At 35.1% G+C, this 26,285-nt stretch overlaps 1 protein-coding gene across 1 annotated transcript in view; it reads left to right on the top strand.

Moving 5' to 3' along the window:
• Nucleotides 1–26,285, top strand: part of VPS13C (vacuolar protein sorting 13 homolog C) — a 184,273-nt gene that overhangs the window by 53,508 nt on the left and 104,480 nt on the right. Inside the window, 11 exon segments of the mRNA XM_070378006.1 lie at nucleotides 4,036–4,165; nucleotides 4,727–4,821; nucleotides 10,428–10,570; nucleotides 11,725–11,917; nucleotides 13,313–13,427; nucleotides 14,363–14,499; nucleotides 15,451–15,574; nucleotides 19,776–19,893; nucleotides 21,465–21,594; nucleotides 24,285–24,363; nucleotides 25,036–25,175. Of these exon segments, the coding sequence (XP_070234107.1) occupies nucleotides 4,036–4,165; nucleotides 4,727–4,821; nucleotides 10,428–10,570; nucleotides 11,725–11,917; nucleotides 13,313–13,427; nucleotides 14,363–14,499; nucleotides 15,451–15,574; nucleotides 19,776–19,893; nucleotides 21,465–21,594; nucleotides 24,285–24,363; nucleotides 25,036–25,175 (1,404 nt within the window).

Raw genomic sequence — 26,285 nt, 5'->3', positions numbered from 1 at the left:
GAGTTGCTGTGAAATGGGATGGGGAAGACTAGATGGAACATGCTTGGGTGAGATGGGAGAAGATCAGGAGTTCTTTCTGGGACTGATGATTTAAGCTATCATATATTAACTTAGAGATAGGGAGTATGCAGTTGGATGCATGAATGTGGAGTTTGGAAGAGAGGTCTGTGCTGGATATATATACACATTTAGAAGGGGTCAGAACATAGATGTTATTTAAAAAGCCATGGCATTGGATGAGATCACCTAAGTTAGAGTACCTGGAGCTTAGAGTACCTGGAGTCCAAAGACCCAAAGTCTATGTATTGTTTATAGGTCAAAGAAGTGAGAGCCGTGGTTACCATGGAGGAGTTGCCAGAGAGGTAGGCTGAAAGCTCTATGACTGTAATAACCTCAAAGTCAAGTGAAGAAAAGATGTCAGGGAACAGGAAGTGATCAGCTATGACAGATGCATCTCATTGGGCAACTGAAATAAGGACTGAGGATTTATCAAATTTGGGATGTTTCAGCCATTATTTCTTCAAATAATTTTTTAGTTCCTATTTCTTCCTTCTTTCCTTCTTGGTCTCCAAATTTCAAATGTGTATATGTGTGTGTATATATATATAATATACACACATACACACATATATGTGTGTGTATATATATGTATATATACACACAACACAAACATGTATGTGACCATAGGTTCTTGAGGTCTTGTTCATTTTTTTCCTTTAATCTTTTTTTCCTCTCTGTTCTTTTGATTGGATAGTTTCTCTTAATCTCTTTTCAAGCTTACTTTTCCCTCTGTTATCTCCATTTTACTATTGAACCCATCTTTATTTTTTTATTTCAGATATTGTATCTTCCAGGTCTAGAATTCTTACTGAATTCCTTTTTATACTTTCCATTTCTCTACCGAAAATTTCAGTCTTTTTTTAGTAATTTCTAAAAGCAGAGACATTACTTTGCCAACAAAGGTCCGTCTAGTCAAGGCTATGGTTTTTCCTGTGGTCATGTATGGATGGGAAAGTTGGACTGTGGAGAAAGCTGAGCACGGAAGAATTGATGCTTTTGAACTGTGGTGTTGGAGAAGACTCTTGAGAGTCCCTTAGACTGCAAGGAGATCCAACCAGTCCATTTTAAAGGAGATCAGTCCTGGGTGTTCTTTGGAAGGACTGATGCTAAAGCTGAAACTCCAATACTTTGGCTACCTCATGCGAAGAGTTGACTCATTGGAAAAGACTGATGCTGGGAGGGATTGGGGGCAGGAGGAGAAGGGGATGACAGAGGATGAGATGGCTGGATTGCATCACCGACTCGATGGACATGAGTTTGGGTGAACTCCGGGAGTTGGTGATGGACAGGGAGGCCTGGCGTGCTGCAATTCATGAGGTTGCAAAGAGTCGGACATGACTGAGCGACTGGACTGAACCGAATGTATTTCTGTTTATCTCATGTAACATGGATACAGTGACCCTGTGATAGTTTAAACATCTTGATTATATGAGTATTGGCATCTGTAGACTTTTCCCCTTGAGAAATGGTCACATTTTTCTTTTTTTCTTTGTCTGTTTTGTTTTTGTATGTCAGGTAATTTTGGATTGTATTCTGGATGATGTGACTATTATGTGTCCTTTGGAAAATGTTTGATATTTTGTATTAACACACAGTCTGGTTTGGTTTTGATTTTAAGTTGGGTTTTGCCTTCTGTGGATAGTGGTTTAAATCTCAGTTCAGTTCTTTCAGCCTTTGGTGTGATGGTTTGAGTCTGTTTTGCACATGAGTAATACAGGAGTTTGAGACTTGTGCAGATGATTTATATCCTGCTTCAGGTCTCTAAACTTTCGCTGCTTTCATTTAGATCAGTTTCATACTGATCTGAAAGTTCATCATTGGATTTAGCCATAAAGAAATCATTTAAAGAGCAAATTTTATGGGATATTATAGGTAGAAATTTGATAGGAATGAGAGAAGGTGGAAGATGAGGAATTGGAGAGAGTAAGCACAGGCAGTCCTGATACTTCATTGTAAGTGGAAAACAAGATAAAGCGTGGCAACTGGTGGGCATTGTGAAGTCAAGGAAAGGTTTTCTAAGTTACTTTTGTGGCTCAGATGGTAAAGAAACTGTCTGCAATGCAGGAGACCCGGGTTCAATCCCTGGGTAGGGAAGATCCCTTGAAGAAGGGAATGGCAACCCACTCCAGTATTCTTGCCTAGAGAATTTCATGGACAGAGGAACCTGATGAGCTACAGTCTATGGAATTGCAGAGAATCGGACATGACTGAGTAACTAACACTTTTGTTTTTTTAAAAAAAATACTGTGTTCTGTTTTATATAGTATTCCATAGAATTGTTTATCCAACATAATTTTGAATAACTGACTCATATTCCATTCTGTTCGTGCACTGGAATTTGCTTCACAATTTCCTCCTGGTTATATTTAATTATAAATGACACTACAGTGAATAGCCTTGTTGTCACATTTTCCGAAGCATTTCTAATTTTTTTAAGGACGAATTCCCCAAGGTGGGTCAGAGAGTGTCTGAGTATTTTAAAAGGTATTTGCTACTGCTGTGGATTGTTCCTATGAATTAGAGGAGTAGTTTTCCAGAAGAAACAGTTAATTCCAATCCTCCTTAAATTAAGTGGCTTCAATTTAATTGGTATTCTTAATAACACTTACCAGTTGCTTGAAAATTGAAGGAAGAAGATAAATTAGTTGTTGTAGCTAAAGAAGGGCGGGATGTAGATGAAGAGATGACAATTAGATTCATTCCAAATTGATGCTTTTTCATTATAATAGAAAATCTGCAGGGCCAGAGAGTTTAGAATGTGGGCTGAGGATTGGCTAAAGTTATTTACCTTGGCCCCTTAGCTAGATAAGGAAGGGAAGTGAAGGCAACAGAGGTGGTATTTAGGAAAAAGTGAAAGGGATCTGCATCCCTCTTCATATTAGGTTTTATATACATTGTAAAAGTTCTTTTTGGTCTCATATAGATATATTTTACTGTGGAAAATAAAAATGCATACTAATCTATGCTAGGAGAACAAAGAAATTAATTATTATTTCATATAGAATACAAACCAGCCAGCTATATATTTTTTTTACCCATTGCATTTCTAACTCTTGAAGATGGATAAAGCTTGACAAAAGATAGTTACCACTGAGATATAATGGAAAACATTAATGATTTTGTGGACAGATACAAACCTGTTTCCCTATATAATATCTACTTGTCAAAGATAGCTTAGTTTAAATTGAGTTGTTAATCAAACTATTCTCTTTACTATATAATTCAGCTCTTTTCTTTAACTTTGCTTTTGGATTATTTCACTTTTTGGTATACACTGAAGCTTGCAGTATGTTACCAATTCACTACCAATTTAAAATATTTTAAATTTAAAGTGGGAAAATTATTTACTTATTCAGGGAATGAGAAGAGTCTAAATTACTTAACCCCTTCATTCTTTTTATCCTTTCGTTTTCCACTCTTGAGTTATTCATCTGTATTTTACTAAAAAGGGGTGAAGACAAGGAGCAGCAGATAAGCCAAGATTTGTTGAGAAAGGATGAAATGAGATTTGAGCACTTTTTAATTTTATTTATATTCTGTCCCCAAACTATGTTCATAGTTAGCAAGTCAACAGTGTGTATGGATTATGAAATGGGATTGTTAAATTTTATTTTTGAGATCACGTATCTTCCTTTCAGGGAACTTTTCATTTTAAAAACCTGCTTTCCTCTTGACTTCTTACCTTATAAATTTAGAAAACACATTGTTCAGAAGAATTTTACTTGAAACTTTATCTGAATCACTCACAAAATGCAGCTTCATCAGAAAGCTGTCAGTACGTGTGGAAAGTAATTAATAGTGAGATTGTATTAACCAGATAATGCTGAGAATCAGTTCAGAAGGAACTAGCTGTATTGACTGCTTTTAACTTTATGTAGTGTTAAAAAAAATGTAACCACTGTTCTTACCTGCCTGGACCTGAAAGTGAAGAGGGCATTTATTCTTTAATTAAATTTTTTGATTTTTAATTTTTAGGTGATTCGATCAGGGCAAAAATTGAAGAAAAAGTCTACTGACACAGCTGAGAAACGTGGAGGCTGGTTTAGTGGGTTTTGGAGTAAGAAGGAATCTAAGAAAAAAGATGAAGAATCTTTGATTCCTGAAAGTAAGTTCCAAGTCTTATGACTTATTGCACACTGGTAAGGAAAAAATATATAAATTCTGCTTTAGCTAGTTAGTTGAATTTTATTCTGTAATAATTTTGAAGTAAAAGTAGCTCAGTATAGTAAACATATAAGCAGATATATCAGGATGAAACATTTCCATGTTTATTTAAAAGGAAGCTTTGAATTTTTGAGAAAAGTCATTTGTGTAAAAATTTGAAAATTGAAATTCAAAAATCTCACATGTGGCATTCTTTATTGTTACTTTTTACATGGATATTTAATTAGATATTTCACTTAATTTTTAAAATACTTAGGAAATTGTAAAATTTCTATGTGACACATGAATTGCCTTAATGTTATGTCTGCATTTTCTTGACCTAAATAAGCAAAATACATGATCTTTAACAAGTCAACATAGTATACTAGAGGAAATTACTTTGCTGCTTTTGCTTCAGCGTTTGTGTCTATAAATTTAGGCCACCTGTTAATTTGTTTTGATTTTATTCACAGTCTCTGTAAAACTGAAGCAGTTGATTTCTTAAAATATTGTCTTTTTATAGCTATTGATGACCTTATGACACCAGAGGAAAAAGATAAGCTCTTCACGGCTATTGGTTATAGTGAGAGCACCCACAACCTAACTTTACCCAAGCAGGTAATTATTTAGGTGGTAATTATTCAGGTGGTTTCATTTTTCTGTACTATCTTGAATTGGATTAAACAAGTATTGATTTTTAGAGTAGCTAATAAAAACATGTTGCAATTTGTTTCTGCTTTGTTGTTGTTCAGTCGCCAAGTCATGTCCGACTCTTTGCCACCTCATGGTCTGCAGCACACCAGGCTCCTCTGCCCTCCTCGACTTCCCAGAATTTGCTCAAATTCATGTCCATTGAGTTGGTGATGCTAATCCAGGACCACAGTGTGAAAGTTTTGCTTTACTGTTTGTTAAATGTTTCAGTCAGACCTTAGCATTTAAAACTGTCTCCAACTTTCGGTATACTTGCTTTAATGAGTGTGAGAATAACCTGATAAAAAGTACTTATTGCAGAGGTAATTAAGTCTTTTAAAATTTTATCTGTCTTGTGTATGTGAAATAGAACTCCTGTATGAAAGAGTGAGCAAAATCAAAATGTGTTGCTCATTGGATTTGTCATAAAGCACAACTGTATAATTACCATCAAGGTTAATTTATGGACCTTGGCAATAGATAGGGCATTATTTTGAGATCCATTCTGTTCTTTGACTAGTTGTATTTTGCTCATTTTCATTGCTGTGTAGGTATTTTCATTTGGAAATACCACTTTATTCATACTTTTGTTGATTGGTATTTGGGTTGTTCCTGTTTTTTGGTTGTTTTGCTATTAACAGCTTGTAAATGTCTTTTACTGGGTATATGAGGTTTTCTGCTCATTAAATCCTTTGTAATGGAATTGCTGTATCGTAGGATATGAGTATATTTAACTTTAATAGATTCTGCTAAATACTTTTCCAATGTGGAAAACATTTCTATCAATAGTATATGAGGATTCTCATTATTCCATGTCTTTACCAACTCTTAGCAGTCCTTTAAATTTATCCATTCTAAATGGTGAGTATGTAGTATTTCATTGTGGTTTTAATTTGTATTTCTTGGATAACTGAAGAGGTTTTTCACTTTTTTGTATATCTTCTTTTGTGAAGTGACTTTTGAGTCTCTTGTTTCTTATTGGGTTGTCTTTTTCTTGATGATTTGTAGAAGCCTTTTATGTATTTGTTACATTAAATTACATGACATCCCTAGAAATTATTCATCTGATAACTGGAAGTTTGTAGCTTTGACTGCCTCCATGTATTTCCCCCAAACCCTGCTCCCTGTTCCTAGTAACCAACAGCCTAGTCTCTGTTTTTGTGAGTCTTTTCTTTTTAGGTTCCACATGTAAATGACTTACTTCACTTAGCATAATGTCCTCAAGCTACATGCATGTTGTTGCAGGATTTCCTTCCTTTTTATGGCTAAATAATATACCATCATGTATATCCATACCACATTTTCTTTATTTTTTCATCTGTCCTTGGAAAGTTAGGCTGTTGGAGTATCTTGGCTGTTGTGAATAATGCTGCAGCGAACGTGGGGGTGCACATATCTCTTTGGGATATTGATTTTATTTCCTTCAGGTAAATATCCAGATGTGGAATTGCTGGGTCATGTAGTATGTCTCTATTTAATTTTTGAGAAACCTCCTCATTGGTTTTTATACTGATGATACTAATTTGTGGGCTTCCCAGGTGGCTCAGTGGTAAGGAATCCTCCTACCAGTGCAGGAGACTCAGATTTAATCCTTGGGTTGGGAAGATCCCTTGGAGAGGGAAATGGCAACCCACTCTAGTGCTCTTGCCTGGGAAATCCCATGGGCAGAGGAGCCTGGTGGCTACCTTTTGTGAGGTCACAAAAGAGTTGGACATGACTTAGTGACTAAACAACAACAGTACCAGTTTACATTCCCACCCACAGTGTACAAGGGTGGGAATGTAAATTGGCATGGAATGATAGCCATTCTAAGAGGTATGAAGGGATACCTCATTGTGTTTTTTTTTTCCTAAAGTACATTGACTGTATTTTCCTCCATATAAAGCTATTGCTTAATCTTTTTAAATTGAAGTATAGTTGATTTACACTATTATGTTAGTTTCAGGTGTACATCATAGTGATTTAATATTTTTATAGATTAGCCTCCATTTAAAGTTCTTAGAAAATAATGACTATATTTCCCTGTGACATATAATGTATCTCTGTTGCTTATTATTTTATATATAATAGTTTGTACCTTTAACTGGATTATTTGTTGTTTTGCTGTTGAGTTATATGAGTTCCTTTTGTATTTGTCTTATTAACCCCTTATCAGGTATGTGGTATACAAATATTTTCTCCCATTCTGTTGATTGCATTTTCATTTTGTGATTTTTTTTTTTTTCTGTGCAGAAGCTTTTTAGTTTGATGTTGTCCTGCTTGTTTATTTTTGCTTCTCTTCCTTCTGCTCAGTGTCATATCCATTGAATCATTGTCAAGATTGCCACCAAGGAGCTTTTTCTCTATGTTTTCTTCTAAGAGTTATAGTTTTAGGTCTTATATTTAAGTCATTAATCCGTTTCTAGTTATTTTTTTGTGAGTGGTGTAAGACAGGTGACCAATTTCATTCTTTTGCACATGAATATCCAGGTTTTTTAAGCACCATTTAATAAAGAATATCTTTGGCCTGTTGAATATTCTTGATTATTTTGTCAAATATTAATAGACCATATGTGTATGAATTTATGTCTGTGCTCTTGATTAAGTACTATTGGTCTGTGTGCCTATTCTAATGCTAGCACCATACTGTTTTGATTTCTGTAGCTTTGTAATATAGTTTGAAATTAGGACATGTTGTGCCTCTAGCTTTGGTTTTCTTTCCCCTCAAGATTGCTTTTGCTATTCATGGTCTCTTGTAGTTCCATGCAAAATGCCATTGAAGTCTCGTAGGGATTTCATTGAATCTATAGATTACTTTGGGTAGTATGTACATTTTAAGAATCCATAAATAAGACATAGCTTTTCTGTTTATGTTTTCTTTAGTTTCCTTCATGACTATCTTTTAGTTTTCAGTGTAGAGATCTTTCAGCTCTTTGGTTAAGTTTATTCCTAAGTATTTTATTGTTTTTTTTTTTGCTGTTGTAAATGGGATCACTTAAATTTTTTTTTCTCAAATAACTCAAGAAACACAACTGACTTTCATTTGTTAATTTTGTATCCTGCAACTTTACTGAATTTTTTCATTAGTTCTTTTCTTGATGGAATCAAGGGTTTTCTCTATGTAAGAGGATACCATGTGCAAAGACAGGAATTTTTCCTTCTTTCTTTCTAATTTGGATACATTGTGTTTCTTTTTCTTGCCTGATTGCTCTTGCTATCATATCAGATACTATGTTTAATAGTAGTAGTGAGAGTGGGCACCCTTGTTTTGTTCATAATCTTAGAGCAAGAACTTTTTTACCTTTCAACATTGAGTATGATATTAGCTGTGGGCTTGTCATGCTGAGGTTGATTCTTTCTGTACCATATTCCTTGAGAGTTGTTATTTTGAATGGGTGTAGACTTGTGTCAAATGGTGGTTTGTTTTTTTTTAACCTATTGAAATAGTCATGTGATTTTTATCCTTTTATTCATGTGATGTGTTACATAAGTTATTTTCATTTGTTGAACCAACCTCACATCCTTGAGAGGAATCCTAATTGATTATGGTGTATGGTCTTTTTATCCACTCCTGCACTCTTGCCTGGAAAATTTCATGGACAGAGGAGCCTGGTAGGCTACAGTCCATGGGGTTACAAAGTCAGACATGACTGAGCGACTTCACTTCTTTTCTTTCTTTGATTATTCATTCAATCTCCTTCATTATTGGTTTATTCAGATTTTCTGTTTCTTCATGATTCATTCTTGGTAGATTATGTGTTTCTCAGTATTTATCAATTTCTTCTAGATTTTCCAATTTGTTGGTGGATAGCTGTTCATAGTAATCACTTATGATCTTTGGTATTTTTATGGTATCAGTTGTTATGTCTCTTCTTTAATTTATCATTTTATTTATGTGTTGTCTTTTTTTGTTGTTAGTCTATCTAAAGTTTGTCAGTTCTGTTTTTCTTTCCAAAGAACAAATTCTTAGTTTTGTTAATCTCCATCGTGTTTTTATTTTTCTATTGTATCCTCTATTTCATTTATTTCTGCTGTAATCTTTATGATTTCCTTTATTCTTCTAACTTTGGGCCTAGTTTGTTCTTTCATAATTCTTTAAGGTGTGAAGCTAGGTTGTTTACTTGAGATCTTTCTTTTTTCTTGATGTAGGCATTCATCACTATAAATTTTCCTCTTAAAACTGCTTTTGCTGCACCCAGTAAGTTTGGTATGTTGTATTCCCATTTTTGTTGTCTCATAATAGTTTTTGTTTTCCATTTTGATTTCTTTCTTGATCCAGGAGTATATCCAGGAGTGTGTTGTTTAATTTCCATGTATTTGTGAGTTTTGTACTGTTCTTATTATTGATTTTTAGTTTCATTTCATTGTGGTTGAAAGATACTTGATATAATGTGTACTTTCTTGAATATTTTGAATTTTTTTTTTTTATGGTTGAGTGTATGATCTATCCTAGAAAATATTCTGTGTATTCCAGAAGAATATTCTGTTGCTATTCGGTGGAACATTCTATGTATGTCTGAGAAATCCACTTGGCTTGTAGTGTTATTGATATCCATTGTTTCCTCATTGTTTCTGTCTGGATGATCTCTCCCTTGTTGAGAATGGAGTATTGAAGTCCCCAGTTAATATTATATTGCTGTCTATTTCTTTTGGTTCTGTTAGTATATGATTTATATATTTAGGTGCTCCAGTGGATACATGATATATTTATAATTGTTATCTCTTCTTGATAGTTTGACCTCTTTATCTTTATATAATGACCTTCTTTGTCTTTTCTGACCATTTTTAATTTAAAGTTTTTTTTATGGTGTAGGTATAGCTATCCTGTTTTTTGGTTAATGTTTGCTTGAAATATCTTTCTCCATCTCTTCACTCTTAGTCTGTGTGTGGCCTTAAAGCTAAAGTGAGTCTCTTGTAGGCAGCATACCATTGTATCTTTTTTTTTAATTCATTTTGCCAGTTTCTGTCTTTTGATTGGAAAATTTAATTCATTTACTTTTAAAGTAACTACTGATAGATAAAGATTTATTATTTACATTTTGTCAGTTGCTTTCTGACTCTTTTATAGATTCTGTGTTCCTCCTTTTCTTCTTGTGTTGTTTGATGAGAATCATCTTTATGGTTATCTGTCCTACCTTTAGTCTTGACCTATCAATTTTGGGAGCAGGATTTATTTTTCTCCATGTCTTATTAACTCTCCAAAGTCATCAAGCAGATGTTCTTTGAATGTTGTTCAGTTTTTGAGGTAGATGATTGATCTGAATTAATTTACTTTATTGAAAGCTACTGAATTGAATATTTAGGCCACAAAATATTTTATCATTTCATTTTTTATTACCTTAAAAACTAAGAGAAGTTAATTTTGAATCTTTTGCAATTTTGTGTTATTGGGTTTTCTAATGTTCTTTTGTTTTTTTTTTATGGTGAACATAGTGATGCAAAGACCAACCATGTTGTTTTTTAGATCATTTTATAATTTAACAATTTTAAATATGAAGAAATTATTAAAGTAATTTCTTAAAATTTAACCATTTTCATTCATTTTTTTCATTTAGTATGTTGCTTATATAGTGGCACTGAAGTTAGTAAGCACTTCAATTACAATAAGAGAAAATAGAAATATTCCAGAAATACTGAAAATTCAGATAATTGGTCTTGGAACCCAAGTATCTCAGCGACCAGGAGCACAAGCACTTAAGTAAGTTTTAAAAACATATTATTTCAATTTTTATTTCTAGGTGTGACTTCAGGCCAAAAAAATATAGTCTAGTTAGCATAAAAAATTGATTAATAGTAATTCCTCTCTGTTTTTTTCCTTTAGCATGTGAGTATGGTCATTTTATTTGAGTTTGTTTTGTTATGAAACTATGTGAGAAGCTCATTATTTGTTCTCTTGCTTCTTTCCTTCACAAATATTTCTTGTATACTGTTCAGTTCATAGATTTGTTACTATGAAGACTATGCATAAGAATAGTAACTTTTTGTTTTTAAGGTGTAGTTGATAAGAGAAGGAATACAGAAAGTTAACGTAAAATCTGTATAATAATTGGATTGGCCAAAAAGTTTGTTTGGGTTTTAATATTTTGTGCTTCCCAGGTGGTGCTGGGAAAAGTGGTAAAGAGCCTGCCTGCCAGGGCAGCAGACATAAGAGATGTGGGTTTGATCCCTGGGAGGGGAAGATCCCCTGGAAGAGGGCAAGGCAACCCACTCCAGTATTCTTGCCTGGAGAATCCCATGGACAGAGGAGCCTGGCAGGCTACTGTCCATAGGGTTGCATAGAGTCGGACATGACTGAAGTGACTTAGCATGCACGCATTATGGAAAACTCTAAACGAACTTTTTGGCCAACTCGGTATTTCAGAGCTCAGAAGTAATAAGGAGCTGCAATGTTAACTACCTTAGGATTAATGCTGTACAAACTCAGCTGTGGAAGGGAATAACTGGTCTCAAAGAACGGGGACTTAGCTTAACTGATTGGAAGGGCCAGCAGGAGCAGGGATGAGGGAGAACAGCTTTAGGGTCACGTGAAACCGGGAGATGAATCCCTTGAGTTAAGTGTAGCATGTGTTCATGTGACAGTTCTGCAGTGTTTTGAAGCGGGTTTTGAAAACCAAAGCGGGTTTTCATGAGGATTAGGAGAACAAAAAAAATAAACCAAATCAGGGAAAAAAAAGAATCCCAGACTCCATGGGTAGTTAAATGCCAGGCTAAGGAGTTTGGACTTCAACTCTGGATGATAGACATGGTCCTGATTCTCAAAGGAGTTTTTTTTAAAGGGAAATTTGTACTTCAAACTGTTATATTGTGAAGGATCTTATTTGTAATACTTCTTTTTTCCTCATTGGATTGTAGAGTGGAAGCAAAATTAGAACACTGGTATATAACAGGTCTGAGACAACAAGATATTATACCATCACTTGTGGCTTCAATTGGCGATACTGCATCATCCTTGCTTAAAATTGAATTTGAAACCAATCCAGAGAGTAGTACTGCTGACCAGACTCTGGTTGTTCAGTCTCAGCCTGTGGAGGTCATCTACGATGCTGTGAGTACAAGGAGAAAGTGAATCTTAATCAAACACATCTTAAGCTTCTGACATACGGTTTCTTGTTTTTCCATTTTCATATTTAACCTTTATTTACCTAGCAGCTCCGTTTAGTGATACTTTTTTTCTTGTTTAAAAGGCAGTACGTATTTAGTTTTTTATATTTATTTATTTGGCTGCGTTGGGTCTTAGTTGCGGCATGTGGAATCTTGGTTGTGACGTGTGAGCCTGTCTGCTCCGTGGCATGTAGGACCTTAGTTCCCTGACCAGGGATCAAACCAGAGTCCCTGCTATGGAAGGTGGAGTCTTAACCTCTGGACCACCAGGGAAGTCCCAGCAGTTAATTTTGATTTTTAATATACTACAGACTTTTTTTTTTTCCCTACTGTAAGGTATACTAGCTATGCTTGTGTTACATTTTTTAAAAATGGTAATATATTCTTAAAGAAGTCTATGCTTTTATACCAACTAACTACTCACAAATAATTATATACTGACTTTCTACTCCAGTTTCTTTTGGCTTATTCTCCCTTTCTCCTCAGTGTTTGTAACCAATTTAAGGAACTTTAGGAGCAAATAAAAGAATTTTAGATACTGATCACATGAGAAAAAAGCGTTGTCATTTCTGTGTTATTGAAACAGCTGGCTCCAGTTCTGTATCTGTAGCTCTGTCTTTATCCAGACTCTCTTAATTCATCCTGAGCTAGCCAAGACGTGGAAGGCTGTGGTTCATTATTCCATCACTGGTTGGTTGGCCCACTTTGTGTTTTAAGGTCTCTGACTTATTTTTACTGTACAGTTATGGAAATAATTTCACAGTGTGGGTAAGAGGCAGAACTTACTGTTTTTTCTGATTTTTAAAAAAATTCAAATTGTGGTAAAATACATATAATTTACCATCTTAGTCATTTTTTAAGTGTATAGTTCAGAAGTATTAAGTACATTTGCACTGTTGTACATCCAGTCCCCAGTACTCATTCTGTCTTGCAAAATGTCTGATTTTTAAGTTGAAGTTTTAGATGTAGGTAAGGGCAGAACAGTTTTCTTATTTCCTTTCTAAACTTTAGAGCACAGGGGAATCCAATTGCGGTATACATTCTGCTGGCTAAGACTAGAAGTAATACCCCATTGCTACATGGACATGATACCAGCTAACATACTCAAGGTCACCTTAATGATATGCACACCTTTGTTGCCTTCTCAATAAGCTTAACTGGCCTATTACCTTTTTTCAGGTTCTCTTTCCCTCCAGAAAGAGATGTAGGAGGGTAGCTTATCTTTGGAAGTGCTGTCTCAGTTCAGAGCCAGATTTGATTAGAATTAAACTGTAACTTTAAAATTTATAATATGGAAAATACTGTGTATAACTTGCTTATATTTTCAATGATTTTACAGAAAACCATCAATGCAGTGGTTGAATTCTTTCAGTCAAATAGGGGATTGGATCTTGAGCAAATAACATCAGCTACGTTAATGAAGCTGGAGGAAATTAAAGAGAGAACTGCTACAGGTAAAGAATTTGATGCAGAAGCAACATCTCAACTCTCAAAAATTTTTTTCTCTTCTAATGTAAACACTACATTTGAAATAGTGTAGGTAGCTTTTTCTTGAATATACCTGCCAGACTGGGTGAGAAAGAGAATGATATGGGGCATAGATGATTCGGTCAGCTGTTCAATTTAGGAACCCGTGCTGCAGAGTAAACTTGAAATGTAAAAGTTCCCTGTCTCAGTTCTTAAGGGACTGTTCACCATGCTGTGTGTGAATCGAGTTTTAAAGATAACATACTTTTGTGCATCATGGCCTCTAAGTTCAAGTTACCCACTATATCTGGTTACTTAACTAAAGTGAAAAGTGAAAGTTGCTTAGTCGTATCTCACTCTTTGTGACCCTGTGAACTGTACAGTCCATGGAATTCTCCAGTCCAGAATACTGCACTGGGTAGCCTTTTCCTTCTCCAAGGGATCCTCCCAACCTAGGGATTGAACCCAGGTCTCTTGCATTGCAGGCAGATTCTTTACCAGCTGAGCCACAAGGGAAGCCCAAGAATACTGGAGTGGGTATCCTATCCCTTCTTCAGGAGTGGGTAGCCTATCCCTTCTCCAGCGGATCTTCCCGATCCAGCAATTGAACCCGGGTCTCCTGCATTGCAGTCGGATTCTTTACCAAGTGAGCTATCAGGGAAGCCCACTTAACTAAAGAAATAATGAATTTTTCAATCTCTGACTGAAATACTAGGTGTGTTAGGTTTATTGTATTATGCAGTATGATTGTTTCCCATTGATCACATGTAATTTAAACTTACATGCCAAGTGGAAGACCTAATCTGTGAAAAGAACGTCACCAACATACTATTCAAGTGATATTCTTTTTCTCATTAATGATACGATTATATTAATGTATTTAAATTTGGCTGTTTTTCATCATTTCCTTTTCTTCTTGTAGGACTTACACATATTATTGAAACCCGAAAAGTTCTTGATTTAAGGATAAATCTGAAGCCTTCTTATCTAATAGTTCCACAGACCGGTTTCCACCATGAAAAGTCAGATCTTCTCATCTTAGATTTTGGTACCTTTCGGGTAGGTGTGTATACATTTCTGCCTGCCCGTGTTTGCTCAGCTTAGTAGCTAGCTGTCTGACAGTTCGCTGTTTTTCTCTCAAAGTTCACTTAAACTAAACCCAGACTTATTTCTTGTTAAGCATTTTGTCATGCTTAACACAGATTGTGTAGTTTCTATGTATTTTGTGGCTATTCAAAAAAAAATACCTTACATTTTCTGAAATGGTGGATGATTTGATATTGAAGGCTGGATTAGTGCTGTCTTTTCCTAATTAGAAAGATGCACTTCTAGTTTTCAAGCGTTCCTAGGTTTCTAAAATCCAATTACATAGTTTTCTTTGTTCATTTATATATCTTGAGAATAGAAAATTATGCAAACATGATTATATATTTGTTAAATCACTGACAACAACTATTAGAATAAGAGAACTCCAAGGGCGTGCATGTTGAACCTCCCAGCATTCCAATCTTCTGAGAAAAAGTGAAGATTTCAAAAACTGTTGTCCTGAATTGATCCTTGATTTCCTTTCAGCAGAGGGAAAAGGAAGTTGAGATTGGAGCTGAATTCTAATGGCCTAATTATGCATTTATGTAGTGGGGAGAGGAAGGAATAAAACCTTCTTTTTTATGGTAGAGAGTTTAAGATGAATTGTAGGGGAACTTGATCCACAAGTAGTGACGATTCCTGAGAGCCAGGATTTGTTGCATGTTTAGACAGATTGAGAGAGAGTTCTTGTAACTCATCTTCTAATTAATGTCAGCATGCTGAGTCCCTGTTATCCAAACATAATAGAGACGTATGCTCATATGGTATATTCCAAATAAAATATTTGCTAATAACTATCAGAAACTGGAGCTAAATGTGAATTCATTAAGAGCAACATTTTAATTTTATTTAGGCTTTAAGAAAACAACTTATGTTGATATATAGATTTTTCTGTTAAAAAATTAAGCTTTCTCTCCATTTTAGCTTAACAGTAAAGATCAAGGTTTGCAGAAGACCAGTAATTCATCTCTGGAAGAAATAATGGATAAGGCATATGACAAGTTTGATGTTGAAATAAAAAGTGTGCAGCTACTCTTTGCAAGAGCAGGTAAACTGTTGCTCAGTTTTCAGGACCTTGAAATTATGTTGAATAGCTTTGGTAAATGGATATGTATGTTCGCATGTATATCATCCCTGATGACGTTTTGAACAGGTATGCTGCTGGTCACTTAAGAGAACCAAATAGGAGCCCCTCAGTGAAAATCTTTGTCACAATTCCAAATAGAGATGGTGGCTGTTCATCTTCCGGTACTTAGTACTGTTGGTATCTAAGTCCAGTCACTGCCTATTTTTTTTTTAAATGTGACGTAAAACTCCCGTAAAACACAAAATAGAAGTTGCATTTAGCTCACGTTCCTCTATCCCAGTGTGTTTGGGATGTCTCAGTGTTGTTTCTCCTTGCTGCCTTCATTTTTAAAATATTTTACTATCAGCCTGGTTTTTATTTTGAGTAGTATTACATTTGATACTTGAGAAGTATGGATATAATCTTTAAAGGTAGTGAACTTATTTTCCAAAAGCTTTGGTGTTTTCTGCTTAAATGAAGATCACTGGTTCTCTATACTTCTTTAGTATCTAGAAGCAATAAATATTTGCAAAATATCCTTGAGTATATATCACTCTGTGGAAGGTCATTGGAGGAAAGGATGTGGCTTCTATGTGCAGAGTATATACAATAGTGGGAGTGCTGAGATTTATTAAAATATAAATACATAGTGCTGTACTTAGTCTTATAGATAGAGCCTGAATATTAATTTCTTGAAGAGAAGTACCTGTACAGACCATTAAAGCTGCCTTTTCTTTTGTATATACTTAATAGTAATTGTTTGAATTATAAGCAATAAAAGAAGTTTATTTATTGCCATCAATTAAGATATGTGTAGGGTTCTGTTAATCATTGGAAGTTTGTCTTTACAACCTTCTTATTTGGAAGAGAAGTGACTATTGTTCTTTTCTTGTCGTTCATTTTTCCTTTATTTATTTTTTTTTTTTTTTCTAATTTTATTTTATTTTTAAACTTTACATAATTGTATTAGTTTTGCCAAATATCAAAATGAATCATTTATACATGTGTTCCCCATCCCGAACCCTCCTCCCTCCTCCCTCCCCATACCATCCCTCTGGGCCGTCCCAGTGCACCAGCCCCAAGCATCTAGCATCATGCATCGAACCTGGACTGGCAACTGTTTCCTACATGATATTTTACATGTTTCATTGCCATTCTCCAAATCTTCCCACCCTCTCCCTCTCCCACAGAGTCCATAAGACTGTTCTATACATCAGTGTCTCTTTTGCTGTCTCGTTACACTGGGTTATTGTTACCATCTTTCTAAATTCCATATATATGCGTTAGTATACTGTATTTATGTTTTTCCTTCTGGCTTACTTCACTCTGTATAATAGGCTCAGTATCATCCACCTCATCAGAACTGATTCAAATGTATTCTTTTTAATGGCTGAGTAATACTCCATTGTGTATATGTACCAATCCATTCATCTGCTGATGGACATCTAGGTTGCTTCCATGTCCTGGCTATTATAAACAGTGCTATATTTTTGGGGTACACGTGTCTCTTTCCCTTCTGGTTTCCTCAGTGTGTATGCCCAGCAGTGGGATTGCTGGATCATAAGGCAGTTCTATTTCCAGTTTTTTAAATCTCCACACTGTTCTCCATAGTGGCTGTACTAGTTTGCATTCCCACCAACAGTGTAAAAGGGTTCCTTTTCTCCCACACCCTCTCCAGCATTTATTATTTGTAGACTTTTGGATCGCAGCCATTCTGACTGGTGTGAAATGGTACCTCATAGTGGTTTTGATTTGCATTTCTCTGATAATGAGTGATGTTGAGCATCTTTTCATGTGTTTGTTAGCCATCTGTATGTTTTTTGGCCCATTTTTTGATTGGGTCATTTATTTTTCTGGAGTTGAGCTGTAGGAGTTGCTTGTATATTTTTGAGATTAGTTGTTTGTCGAATTTGCTATTATTTTCTCCCATTCTGAAGGCTGTCTTTTCACCTTGCTAATAGTTTCCTTTGATGTGCAGAAGCTTTTAAGGTTAATTAGGTCCCATTTGTTTATTTTTGCTTTTATTTCCAATATTCTGGGAGGTGGGTCATAGAGGATCCTGCTGTGATGTATGTCGGAGAGTGTTTTGCCTATGTTCTCCTCTAGGAGTTTTATAGTTTCTGGTCTTACGTTTAGATCTTTAATCCATTTTGAGTTTATTTTTGTGTATGGTGTTAGAAAGTGGTCCAGTTTCATTCTTTTTACAAGTGGTTGACCAGATTTCCCAGCACCACTTGTTAAAGAGATTGTCTTTAATCCATTGTATATTCTTGCCTCCTTTGTCAAAGATAAAGTGTCCATATGTGATTTCTATTTTATTCCATTGATCAATATTTCTGTCTTTGTGCCAGTACCATACTGTCTTGATAACTGTGGCTTTGTAGTAGAGCCTGAAGTCAGGTAGGTTGATTCTCCAGTTCCATTCTTCTTTCTCAAGATCGCTTTGGCTATTCGAGGTTTTTTGTATTTCCATACAAATTGTGAAATTATTTGTTCTAGCTCTGTGAAGAATACTGTTGGTAGCTTGATAGGGATTAAATCTATAAATTGCTTTGGGTAGTATACTCATTTTCACTATATTGATTCTTCCAATCCATGAACATGGTATATTTCTCCATCTATTAGTGTCCTCTTTGATTTCTTTCACCAGTGTTTTATAGTTTTTCTATATATAGGTCTTTAGTTTCTTTTAGGTAGATATATTCCTAAGTATTTTATTCTTTCCGTTGCAATGGTGAATGGAATTGTTTCCTTAATTTCTCTTTCTGTTTTGTCATTATTAGTGTATAGGAATGCAAGGGATTTCTGTGTGTTGATTTTATATCCTTTTACTATAGTCATTGATTATTTCTAGTAATTTTCTGACTCTTTAGGGTTTTCTATGTAGAGGATCATGTCATCTGCAAATAGTGAGAGTTTTACTTCTTCTTTTCCAATTTGATTCCTTTTATTTCTTTTTCTGCTCTGATTGCTGTGGCCAAAACTTCCAAAACTATGTTGAATAGTAATGGTGAAAGTGAGCACCCTTGTCTTGTTCCTGACTTTAGAGGGAATGCTTTCAATTTTTCACCATTGAGGATAATGTTTGCTGTGGGTTTGTCATATATAGCTTTTATTATGTTGAGGTATGTTCCTTCTATCCCTGCTTTCTGGAGAGTTTTATCATAAATGGATGTTGAATTTTGTCAAAGGCTTTCTCTGCATCTATTGAGATAATCATATGGTTTTTATTTTTCAATTTGTTAATGTGGTGTATTACATTGATTGATTTGCGGATATTGAAGAATCCTTGCATCCCTGGGATAAAGCCCACTTGATCATGGTGTATGATCTTTTAATGTGTTGTTGGATTCTGATTGCTAGAATTTTGTTAAGGATTTTTGCATCTATGTTCATCAGTGATATTGGCCTGTAGTTTTCTTTTTTGTGGGATCTTTGTCAGGTTTTGGTATCAGGTGATGGTGGCCTCATAGAATGAGTTTGGAAGTTTACCTTCCTCTGCAATTTTCTGGAAGAGTTTGAGCAGGATAGGTGTCAGCTCTTCTCTAAATTTTTGGTAGAATTCAGCTGTGAAGCCGTCTGGACCGGGCTTTTGTTTGCTGGAAGATTTTTGATTACAGTTTCAATTTCCATGCTTGTGATGGGTCTGTTAAGATTTTCTATTTCTTCCTGGTCAAGTTTTTGAAAAGTTGTACTTTTCTAAGAATTTGTCCATTTCTTCCACGTTGTCCATTTGATTGGCATATAATTGTTGATAGTAGTCTCTTATGATCCTTTGTATTTCTGTGCTTCATTTTTCCTTTAGAATAATTGCCAGAAACTTCTTTGTTCTTCCCCCCGCCCCTGTTTTCTCCTTTTTTTCTTTTCCTGCAGCTCCCAGCCTTGATCTCTAATTCTGGAATCAAAGGCAGTAAATTCCTAGATTGTTTTCTCTGTTAGCTTTAAATGTAAGATGCTATAAAAAAATTCTTCAAATAAATATTTAGAATTATTTGTATATCATAGTCTTTGACGTTTGTCAATTAAAAATATAGGTCATTTAGCTTGTATGTTGAAAGAAGTAAAAGTCAGTATTATTGAATATATTTGTAAATTATTTCTGATCAGTTTTCCATAGAACATGATAATCTAAAATAATTATTTAATAAATAAAAATAGTGATTTAAGTAAACATTTTTTTAAGATGAAAACTGGAAGGAGTGTCGATTTCAGCATCCATCTACTATGCATATATTGCAACCCATGGATATTCACGTTGAGTTGGCCAAAGCAATGGTGGAAAAAGACATTAGAATGGCAAGGTAATGTATGAGTTTCCTTTATATTATAAAATCAACAAGGTGAAATAATTCTGCATCAGTTACTGAATTTTAAGAAACCACAGCTAGGTTTCTAAAGGGCACAAAAAATAATGATTGTCTTATAGCAGAAATACGTTTTTAAGAAAATGTTTATTGGAATTATATATCACCTCTCTTGTTTCAGAAGCATTTGGGCTTTCACATCCTGTAAAAGTTGGTTATCCATTTTTTATTTTATTAATTTTTATTGGAGTATGGTTGCTTTACAACGTTGTGTTAGTTTCTACTGTGCAGCAAAGTGAATCAACAGTATGTATACCATGTGTTTTTGGATGGATCAAATTCAAGGTTCTATATTAAAAAAGAAAATCTTTAAAAATTACAAGCTGTTTTGATTATGAAGCCATAGAAATCTTGAGAATAAGGGAATGGAAAGTAGAAACTGAATTTTGAATTTAAGTAAATAATTATGATATATTTTTGTTGCCTTTTTAAGAACGGTCTTATTGAAGTCTCATTGACATTCAATAAGCTGCATCTGTTTGAAACGTACTTTTTGATAAGTTTTGATGTAAGTATTTTTCTATGGAACCGTCTCCATGGTCAAGATCATGAACACGCCCATCATCCTCAGAAGTCTTTGTGCTGCTTTGAATTCGCTCCCTCACATCCCTTCCTGCTAGCTTCTCTCCCCTCGGTCTCCAGGAAACACTGATCTGCTTTCTGACACTCCCAGTTTGTTGGAGTTTTCTAGACTTTTATATAAATAAAATCATACAATTTCAGTTCTTTTTTTGACTTCTTTCATTATAATTGATTTGAGATTTATTTGTGTTGGGTATATCAGTAGTTCATTGGTACTCTTTATCAGTTGGATGTTAAACCAGCCATTCATTACTAGATAAACCTGTTTTAGTAATGTATTATTCTTTTAAAATGTTGGAATTGCTTGCTAAAATTTTGTCATGAAGTTTTAAAACCTTACATCTCTGTTTATGAGGGCTGTTGACCTGTGCCTTAGTTTCTTGTTTTGGCATCAGTGTATCAGGCCTCAGGGAGGGAAGTTGTGTAGAATTGGTGTTTTTTTCCTCCTTAAACATTTGGTAGAATTTGCCAGTGAAACCTCTTGGGCCTGGAGTTTTCTTTCTGGGGGAAGTTTAATACTATGTCAGGTGCTGACAAATGCTATAAAATTAATTAAAGGGAGGTAAGAAGGTAGAGAATGATGGGGTGGGTACTCTTTGATGTTTAGAATGACAAATCTTTAACACCAGCAAATAAGTTATATACAGTGTTTTAGGTTTTAAAACATAGACAATTTGTGTTTACAATATCTTCCTAAAAAATAAGTTTTGCTTAAGATAGTTTAGCTGCTTAAGAAGGATACAAAACTTGGCTTACATAGAACTTCCTATTCCCTGACAGTGTTGAGACATTAATGTAATTATATTAAAACATATCCAAGGTAACTTTGACCCCACAAGGTAATCTCCTCTCCACTCCCTTCCCTCTTCCATAGTATAGAGAAGCTGGACCTTGAAACCTTAGAGTTTAATTAATTATGTTTTTAGATTTAAAGTATCCGGAGGGCTTCCTTTGATGCATGTGAGAATTTCTGACCAGAAGATGAAAGATGTGCTATGTTTGATTAACAGTATACCCTTGCCACAGAAATCATCTGCACAGTCTCCAGAGAAACAGGTAAATAGAGATAATAAAAATTCTAAATATCTTTACATCTTTATATATGGTGAGTTTTTTTCATCTTTTTGTGAGCTGTTTTGTTTTTCAGTATTGTTTACAGCCAGTTTCATTTATGTGATATTTTTGGGGGGTTTATTGTAGTTGATTCTGTACACTGAGTAAATAAAGACTAGCCTTTGGTTGCTACTGTTTTGGAGTGATGGTATAAAGTCTCTTGTAGGGAATAACGGAAACAAAGATACATAGATGAAAAGAAAAATGTTCTTCACTTTTAGGAAATGTGTTTTAAGTAAAAGTAGACGTAGAAACCAGACATGGTTGTCTGAGGCCTTACAAATTGCTGAGAAAAGAAAAGACGTGAAAGGCAAAGGAGAAAAGGAAAGATATACCCATTTGAATGCAGCGTTCCAAAGAATAGCAAGAAAGATAAGAAAGCCTTCCTCAGTGATCAGTGCAAAGAAATAGAGGAAAACAATAGAATGGGAAAGACTAGAGATCACTTCAGGAAAATTAGAGATATCAAGGGAAAATTTCATGCAAAATTGGGTGCAATAAAGCACAGAAATGGTATGGACCTAAGAGAAGCAGATCATAAGAAGAAGTGGCAACAATACATAGAAGAACAATATAAAAAAGATCTTCATGACCCAGATAACCACGATGGTGTGATCACTCACCTAGAGCCAGACATCTTGGAAGGTGAAGTCAAGTGGGCCTTAGGAAGCATCACTAGGAACAAAGCTGGTGGAGGTGATGAAATTCCTGTTCAGCTATTTTAAATTGTAAAAGATGATGTTGTGAAAGTGCTGCACTCAGCATGCCAGCAAATTTGGAAAACTCCGCACTGGCCACAGGACTGGAAAAGGTCAGTTTTCATTTCAATCCCAAAGAAAGGTAATGCCAAAGAATGCTCAGACTACTGCACAATTGCACTCATCTCACACTCTAGCAAAGTAATGCTCAAAATTCTCCAAGCCACGCGTCAACAGTACGTGAACCATGAACTTCCAGATGTTCAAGCTAGATTTAGAAAAGGCAGAGGAGCCAGAGATCAAATTGCCAGCATCCATTGGGTCATCAAAAAAGCAAGAGAATTCCAGAAAAACATCTACTTCTGCTTTATTGACTATGCCAGCCTTTGACCGTGCGGATCACAACAAACTGGAAAATTCTGAAAGAGATGGGAATACCATACCACCTGACCTGCCTCCTGAGAAATCTGTATGTAGGCCAAGAAGCAACAGTTAGAACTGGACATGGAACAACAGACTGTTTCCAAATTGGGAAAGGAGTACGTCGAGGCTGTATATTGTCACCCTGCTTGTTTAACTTATATGCAGAGCACATCATGAGAAATGCTAGGCTGGATGAAGCAGAAGCTGGAATCAAGATTTCTGGGAGAAATATCAATAACCTCAGATATGCAGATGACACCACCTTTATGGCAGAAAGTGAAGAAAAACTAAAGAGCCTCTTGATGAAAGTGAAAGAGGAGAGTGAAAAAGTTGGCTTAAAACTCAACATTCAGAAAACTAATATTGTGGCATCTGGTCCCATCACTTCATGGCAAATAGATGAGGAAACAGTGGAAACAGTGACAGACTTTATCTTTTTGCGCTCCAAAATCACTGCAGATGATTGATTGCAGCCGTAAAATTAAAAAAAGCTTGCTCCTTGGAAGAAAAGTTACGACCAACCTAGACAGCATATTAAAAAGCAGAGACATTAGTTTACCAACAAAGGTCCAGCTAGTCAAAGCTGTGGTTTTTACTAGTCATGAATGTATGTGAGAGTTGGACTATAAAGAAAGCTGAGCACTGAAGAATTGATGCTTTTGAACTGTGGTGTTGGAGAAGACTCTTGAGAGTCCCTTGGACTGCAAGGCGATCCAACCAGTCAATCCTAAAGGAAATGAGTCCTGAATATTCAGTGGAAGGACTGATGCTGAAGCTGAAACTCCAATACTTTGACCACCTGATGAGAACTGACTCATTTGAATAGACCCTGATTCTGGGAAAGATTGAAGGCAGGAGGAGAAGGGGATGACAGAGGATAAGATGGTTGGATGGCATCACCGACTCGATGGACATGAGTTTGAATAAGCTCCAGGAGTTGGTGATGGACAGGGAAGCCTGGTGTACTGCAGTCCATGGGGTCACAAAGAGTCGGACACAACTGAAAGACTGAAGTGAACTGGAGACATAGAAATCTTTAAAATATTGCCAAACATAATGATCATTATAAAGTGTTCATATGTGTTAGACTTAAAAGTCCTAGATCACTTTACTTGGAATTGATCTTTATAACATAAAATATATGTCGGGCTTCCATGTATTTTGAAATGAAGTTTGAGATAGCCAACTAATATTGATACTATTTTCCAGAAACCTTGGAGAAGATGTAGGGTTACTATTGTAACAGACAGCAACTGAATGACACAATAATAAGCAAACTTACCTACTAGTTATACATGATTCTGCCCTTTTAAATGCAAGTGGTAGTCTTAATAATAAGTAAACTCCAGCCAACCATTAGTTAGTTGATTGTGAAGTGTGCTTTGTTGGAAGATTTGTGTGCTGTATATGTGTCTTTGCAGCTCTCACTCACTATTACTTTTTAAGTATTTATCTCATTTATGTACATTTGCAAATTAGTATGTTTAGAAAACTTTTTGTATTATTTTCTAGGTATCCTCAATTCCTATTATATCAACTAGAACAAAAGGCCTACTTGGTACGCCTTTGTTGCTGGATGGCATTGAATCAGGTAAGGAGAGTAAAATGTTCTTTATTAAACAAAACCTATCAATTAGTATATTGAAATACAATTTTGACAAAAGAATTGTGAAAGTGTTGTAGTATTTGACTGGTTTTATTTCTAGTTGTGCTACTAACCAACAGTGAGACTTTAAATCATTTATTTTTATTTATGGCTGAGTTTCTTTGTTTGTATGAAAGTGTTTTTGTGATTGACAGTGTTTAAGATTCTAAATAAGCTCCTTTTTTTTGGCCCTGATCTCTACTTGAGTCTTTTCTTTATCTCTGGTCTAACTGATCTTTTTTGATTTAGAACTGGAATGTAAACTTGATGAAGGCAAGGATAATGTCTGTCCTGGTCACTCTAGTATCCTTAGTGGCTAGAACAGACTGATATGTGATAGATGATATCCAATAAATATTTTATTGAAAAGTGAATGAATAAGCTGAAGTGAAAAGCAATCAGAAATGTTGAAGAAGGAAATAGAAAGGCAATTTAATTTTATATATGATTATCTCATGCCAGGTTGAGTTACTTTGTGGGACTTAGAAAGAAGCTGTATTATGATTCTGAATATGAAGGCTTTGTCTAATAAATGAAGTTTACTTCTGAGCTATTTCAGTTTGAGTGTTTTACGCAGTTTTCGATGGACATTCTCTCAAGTCAGTTTTCTTCCTTTAGAATCTGATGATGAGTATTTTGATGCTGAGGATGGAGACATACAGCCTAGTAAAAGTACGAAAGCGTCAGATGTGAAAAAAGCTCCTGAGGCCCCAAATGAGGAGCTCATTAATCTTCTACTAAAGTTTGAAGTTAAAGAGGTATGTGTATTTGTTTGTCCATAAATATATTCTTGTTACTGCTGTCCTTATAAACAAGTCTCTTGCTAGACCCGAACATTAAATATATTTAAAATATGGTATTCTATCTTCCCTACTACCACAAATGCATGCATGTGTATATACACACACATAGACACATAGTTCTAAGGAAATAAAATGTTATTTTGTAAAAACTGATATGTGTGATCTACAGTATATCTGATCTAGGAAAAGCTTGAGACTCTCAATTAGGATTTTCTTTTCTGTAGAAAATTTGTGACATATTTACTTCAGTTTTTTCAATTTTTAATCTAAAGAATATAGTTTATTTTCATGCTTATAATTTAGAAAAATGCAAGCAACCTAAAATTGCAGCTGGCTCAGACAGTAAAGCATCTGCCTACAATGCGGGAGACCTGGGTTCAATCCCTGGGTCGGGAAGATCTCCTGGAGAAGGAAATGGCAACCCACTCCGGTATTCTTGCCTGGAAAATCCCATGGATGGAGGAGCCTGGTAGGCTACAGTTCACGGGGTCGCAAAGAGTCAGACATGACTGAGCGACTTCACTCACTCTAAATTTGCAGCATTGTCTTTACAGTCATTAAGTCATGTAATAATAAAAGGAAACATTGACATGGAGCGATGTTCACAGCATATTTTTATTTGGGGGAAAAAAAGAGGTTACAGTTCCAAGGATATAATTCCATTTAGAAATTAAACACGTGCAAACACACCTTTTTAAAATAAATGATAGTGTTCCTCTTTGCATGGTGAGATTATAGTTTTTCATTTTCGTTTTTGCCTCTTTGCTTTTTATGTACTAAGGAATTTTAAATGAAAATCTATTGCTTTGGAATAAAACAGAAAAGGTATAAAAAGGAGGTGTTTCTTAGTGACTGTTGTATACCTATTATTGGGATTTGTTTGAAGAAAGATGTATTCTCCATGTTCAGCCTTTGAATTACCTGTCTCTCATATTTCCATCTAACATATTAGAAAACCCCTTGACTTTACCTTCATAAGATTCTCAAATGATTTCCCTTCTGTTCCATTGGACTATTGCAGAAGGCTCTTAACTGTCTCCCTGCTTCTATCGTGTACTCTGTTCT

Source organism: Bos mutus, chromosome 10 (assembly GCF_027580195.1).
Source record: "Bos mutus isolate GX-2022 chromosome 10, NWIPB_WYAK_1.1, whole genome shotgun sequence".
Lineage (NCBI taxonomy): Eukaryota > Metazoa > Chordata > Mammalia > Artiodactyla > Bovidae > Bos > Bos mutus.
The sequence above is the reverse complement of the archived record's forward strand: the minus strand, read 5'-3'. Positions and strand labels throughout refer to the sequence as shown.